A 5,976-nucleotide genomic window follows, 5' to 3' on the forward strand; every position below is an offset into this window, starting at 1 on the left:
TGGTCCTCAAGTTGTTCCAACTTGAATCGTAAAACATGCTCGCGCTTGTTTCATTTATTTTGTAAGCCATTGCATCTGCGAGATGAGAAAATCTTTGAACAGAAGGAAATAGTAAAAGAACGGGTAAAGGAAGGTGAAAGATACAACAAGAAGGGCACAATGACTTATTATTGCAGTGCCTGGCATTGCACTATAAAATGCAAATATCTAGGGCTAACCAAGCAGACGCCACACATATCCTGTTCGCATAAAATGCCCATGTAATCACCACTGATTGTAACCACCAAAATTTATGTAACATATAATTGTTCATACCCGTCAAAAAAGCATATAGTTGTGCATGAATTTACGGATGAACATGTTCATAGATTCACTGATTTTTACCACTAAGATACTTAATATATAATTCTCTCCTTGACCTAACAAAATCTACAAATGTGATGCATTCTTATAGTCAATGATTAATGATATTCTTCATTCAAAGGAATTTTAGAGGATGGGAAACTTCAACATTTTTCTACTGTGGCCGCTTGATTTGTACTCCCTCTGTACCGGAATATAGGTCGCTGGAGTAGCTAAACTCAGCTACTCCAGCGACCTATATTCCGGTACAGAGGGAGTAGGAGTGAATCCCATACGAAGAACTTTCTATTAGAAATCCTTAATACTTCTGTTTTTCCTGTGATGCAATCAAACAAACTCAAATCTAGCATCCACTTAAAACTCATGAAGACATTTTTTCTCTTTCCAATGACCCAATCAAACAAACTCAAATCCTTTAGAATTCAAATGAGTTTCTTCTAATTACTGCAATTTTACAATCCCACAAATCAAAAAATGCCCTAAAGGTCTATGCACAACATCCACCTTAATGACACGTACCAATACACATAAGCCCATGCGATTGTGTATAGAGGACCAAAAGTTGAAATGGATCACAGCTTCTGTAATTGACGACAATCAAATGAATATTACAAAACTGTGAAAACTCAGAAGGCTTCTTCCTATAGGGATACTATTATTGTTACGAGACTAAACAAACAATAAGAACAAAATTATTACAAAGAAATATGGCAGGTCACACTAAAACCAAAGTGATACTTTACAAAAGACAAAAACTCAAGACCCTACTCAGACTTGCATGTACTCCCTCCGTCCCAAAATAACTGTCTCAAGCTTAGTACAACTTTGTACTAGAGCTAGTACAAAGTTGAGACACTTATTTTGAGACGGAGGGAGTAGAAAATAGCAAGCAGTGAATTCCATCGCGCTCAGAAAAATAGGCATCAGGCTCAGAATTCTGAATGGGAGAATGGGAGCGCACTGTCGACAGAGCACAAATCGCCCAACAAATGTTCAATCTCGTGCAGCACACAAGCTCAAATGATGTTTTGCTTTGTGCCTGAACCATCCTTTGTCAAATCTGAGACAGTAACTGGCTTCGCAACAGCATCAACAACATATAGCTCATTTGTATCTTTGACAAGTGCATTAACCACATCGGCAGATACTCCAGTGCTCAGTTGCGAAACTGTCGAGTGCTTATCAGCATTAACTTCTAGAGCATTTGCTAAATTGTTGGCTGCAGAACTAGATGGTTCATCTGCTTCATGTGTATTCAGGAAGAGACAAACAACAGCACAGTCATCAATTTTAGAAGTAGGGTACCTAGTACGCCAGGCACGATTAGCTGATTCAACCAGGAAGCGTGCTGCAGAAGCCCGAGAAGTGGATCTGCTTATGATGCTAACAACTTCAATGTTTGACAGCACATCCCACACCTAGAATTAGCAAACAAGTTAGATAATTGCATCATGTACCAAAACACCTTCTACTTAGGAGTCTCAGGAAATGATATGGTAGAACTCAACATCTGCTCACCCCATCAGTCGCCAACACAACAAATTCATCCTTCTCTGTGACACGGTGACAGGAGACTTCAGGCATAGAAATTAGACCATACTCCTTAAGACAGAAGTCTCCAAATGCCCTTGCCATGGCCAATCCAGGCGAGTTATACTTTGGCAGCCAAACACGAGCAACCTCTGGCTCCTCGGGAAGTGCAAATATTCTGCCCCTGTGTTGCCTGATCCGTTGTGCTTCACCTGAATAACAACCATGCCATTCATATTAATAGCATGTCAGAAGCATATAGCAATCTTCATTCAGAAGTGCCATCAATCTTAGTATAATACCTCACACGAAGTGTAGAAAAGGAAGAAAAAGAAGGCATAAAAACACAATTAGTTTTTGCAAATATCATGCATGGCATTTCACCTGCAGTGCAGCATTACTTGCTGGTTGCTGCTAGAGCAACATGAAAATGGTTGCCATCATATGCTCATATATGTACAATTTACAGAACCAGTATGTATATCTTGCAAGAAGATACTCAAAATATAGCTTAAGAGATGATGTCGATAAACATCTATAAACCATCCTCCAAAGCATAGATGCATTTTGCTTTATAAGAAGCAAAAGCTACTCGGAAGAACTAAGGGTTTGGTAATATCCATCTCGTTGACAGGCAGGTCCCACTTGAGTTTTTACTGCATATTAGAAATTCAAGCGCCAACCAGAAATTATTGACCACTTTGTTACACTTTCACACGATAGTAACATATCACAACAGGCCTTGTTGCCTTACCACACACTAAAACCAAAAAAGTGATTTACGTGGGCACCCTGATAATTGATATATTGATATAAATAAGCTATATGAGCCAAACATTCAAATTTAGTCTGTTACACGATAAAGACAAGAAAGGGTAAAATATTAACACAAAAATGCTAAGTGCTACATGGCATAAGATCAGAAATGTCACATAGGCAAGGCATAAACAAGGGCACACAAATTATACTAGAGTTCCCAAGTCCACTGTCACAAAGTCCTGCGCTGCATACATGATGATACATCTATTGCAGGAAGTTGGATATGGAAACAATAAAAATATGGAAATTCTAAAGAGAATACGAAGCATACTTGGAATGTTAGGTTTGAGATCAACTGTCAATTGGACAGCAATGAGCTGACCATCTTCATTTCTAGTGCCTAAGATAGCTCTTGAGTCCCCCAAGTTGCCTATTATAAGATTGTGACCCTACACAGCAAGATATATGAGTACAATCAATACTCTCAACACGCTGCTTCACGAATATTTTAATCTGAAATTTAACTTCAGAACAGAGTTCTCAGTTCTGCATTAAAATCCCGCTTGTGGCATTCGGTTCCTTTACCTGTTTGAGCACTGCCACTGCTGTAGTTCCACTGAAGAAGCAATCGATATTCTTGTGTAACTTCAGATCCCTGTCCATTATGTGAAAAGCCCGCAAGAATGAAGTTCTGAATGTTGTGAATATCTCCGGGTATTCCCCATCCTGCTCAGAAGTGGTGGTTTCTTTTCTCTCTGGGTTTACGGGCAAACATACTTCATTTGTGTTGCCTTCCATGTTGCTAGTGGGTGTCTCTCTACCGCCATCTGTCCCCATGTCCGCACCAAGCTTTACGGGTAGGAGATCTCTCACTCTCTTAGCAACCAAATGACCGTAAGGTCCATGACCATCGAATACACCGCAAAAAATGGTGTCGTCTCTTGAACAGAACTTCTGGCGAAAAGTAAAAAAATCTCATCTAAATCTATCATCACATCCAGAACAATAACAACAGAAGACTGTACATGTTAACAAAATGAAGATGAATATGGAAAATACGGGCAGTTTGTGGAAAGTCAGTCATGTTGCATGCCTGAATTAGGGCACTGATAAGTATGTAGTCGAGAGTATGCGAGGATAGGATGTAGGACCCATAATAATACAGGTGAAGCTCTCCTCTTCTGATTGGTTGCATGTCTTTATTCGATACCTAGTTGGTACAATAATTCTCTACATACAGCCATACTCGTGTCAAATTAGCAACTTATATTGCCCATTTTCCATATCCATTGATGCCAGTGCATTATACTGAGTACCAAAGTTGTCAAATCATGCAAGTTTAGTTCAGCATGCTGCCTAGGGAATTCCACAAAGGTAAATGAGTTCCACAAACAGATGAGATGTGAACAGTATATGCGGCACAAGGGACATGCAGCCAAATTTGTAATCAAACGTATGGAAAAGGAAGTAAAGGAGCGTCAAGCAGAAAGGATCTTCCAGCAAGAAGAGGAAAAAGAAAGGAAGAATGGATAAGTATGAGAATCATGTGGAGCCCATCCAACATTCAAGTATCCAACACAAAACCAATCATTGCACTTGAATTAAGCTAGGGAAATTGAAACTCTCTACCAGCAACATCCAGTGACAATCCATTTCTTGGGAACTATAGGATTCGTACGTGCACGGTGTTTCTTTCCGCATATTACATATTTACATAAGTCGTACAAGCATACACTGAAAGTGCCCGAATTAAACAGTTGTTGAGGTTAACATCAAGATCAACTCAATACTGACGAAGCGAATCCAGATCAAAGCAAGCGAGAGCGAAATTAAACCCAAAGTAGAACCACGTTTCATTTAGATTACCGAGATCTATTCTAAACAAGTAAAATTAAAACTATTACAGCATGAATCGCATGGCATAAGAACTGGAAGGGGGGAAGCAGGTAAACGATTGCTGTGTTTTACCTCCCAAACGATCATCGCGTCCTGGTTGACGCCCTTCTTGCCCTGCATCGTGTAAAGCGACGCAACAGCGCAGGCTCCATTGCCAGCAATTCGGCCGGGGATCCGCATCAGCTCCGCCGCGAGGCGCCGGCCGTCCGCTGTCGACGGAATGGTCACGCGTGGCGGCACTGGGCGCGGCTGCCTCTGAGGGGGCGCGGCCCACGGGAAGCCAAGCGCGCGGAGCACGCCGAGCAGGCAGCCGAGAAGGTCGTCGAGGCACCGGCCATCGGCGGCCGCTCGACCTCCTTCCCCACCGCCCCCCGCGGGTGGGGCGGACGTGACCATGACGACGCGCGTGCCGAGCGCGACGGCGACCAGGGGCTGCTGCTGCTCCCCTCCGCCGCTAGGCCGCCGAGGGCTGGTACCCGACCGGCGTCCCGCGGCGGCTTCCACCATGCACCTGCGGCGGGCGCCCAGCGCCGCCCCCGGTCTTCCCCTCCTCCTTCTCAACGATTCGCTCGCGCCCCCGGCGACCGCCGACAAGGAAGTAGCCTGCCTGCTGTTGGCGCAGGAGAAGAGATGGGAGTGGGACTACGGGGAGGAAGGCTTAAATTAACCTGACGAAGGATGTGGACTGACCAAAAGGGCAACGCAAACAAAAGCAGCCAGGAACACGAGACAAGTCGAGCAACGCAAACAAATTGTCACCCACTTCTCGTCTTATCCCTCCGTGGCAGTACTATTTGCGACTAACTAAATGTATCAAAGATTGCAACACCAAAGGTCAGGCAAGTTTGATCAATTTAAGCCTTCTTTGTTTTGAAGGAATTTTAGAGGATAAGAATTTTGTAGGAAAAAAAAAGTTAGAGTCTTTGATGAGTAGGAATGGATTCCTATTTATGTGTAGCATTAGCTTAGACCCGATGAAAAATGTTGGAAATATGAGCAATTTATCATAGGATTTTATTATCAGAAAAGGTAGATAAAACATGATTATCATAATAGAGATGAAACAAGTCATGTAATATAAAGATGAAACAACAAATGGCATGTGCACATATGAACTAGGAGAGAACATATGTAGAACAAAGGCTAGAACCAGAACAGTAGAGCAAGAAACTCAGGTAAGATATTAAACAAAAAGAACACGAAGACATACGGAACAGCGGCGGAAGCACCGGTCTTGGGGTCGGTGTTCTCGCTAGCCATGTCGTCAAAGAGGTTGTTGACGTCGGGAAAGTAGTTGTCGGAATCGGGGCGTCTATGATGAAGAAGTCAGTAGTCGCGCGGAGCGCTTCCCAAAAACCTTGAAGAGGTGGAGTTTCGGAGGCCTAAAGTCCCGACCTGTGGTGCACGCCGCAGGCCGGGATGAGGAAG

At 43.0% G+C, this 5,976-nt stretch overlaps 1 protein-coding gene across 1 annotated transcript; it reads right to left on the reverse strand.

The window, feature by feature from the left end:
• Positions 1 to 925: 925 nt before the first annotated feature.
• LOC123401464 (probable protein phosphatase 2C 14) lies at positions 926 to 5,288 on the reverse strand. Its single transcript, XM_045095289.1, has 5 exons — positions 4,621 to 5,288; positions 3,238 to 3,606; positions 2,984 to 3,101; positions 1,882 to 2,105; positions 926 to 1,781 (listed from the first exon to the last, which is right to left on the reverse strand). Exons 1-5 carry the CDS (start codon positions 5,053 to 5,055, stop codon positions 1,380 to 1,382), a joined length of 1,548 nt encoding a protein of 515 aa, XP_044951224.1. The 5' UTR covers positions 5,056 to 5,288; the 3' UTR covers positions 926 to 1,379.
• Between the last annotated feature and the right edge of the window lie 688 nt (positions 5,289 to 5,976).

This window comes from Hordeum vulgare, chromosome 6H, assembly GCF_904849725.1.
Source record: "Hordeum vulgare subsp. vulgare chromosome 6H, MorexV3_pseudomolecules_assembly, whole genome shotgun sequence".
Taxonomy (NCBI): domain Eukaryota; kingdom Viridiplantae; phylum Streptophyta; class Magnoliopsida; order Poales; family Poaceae; genus Hordeum; species Hordeum vulgare.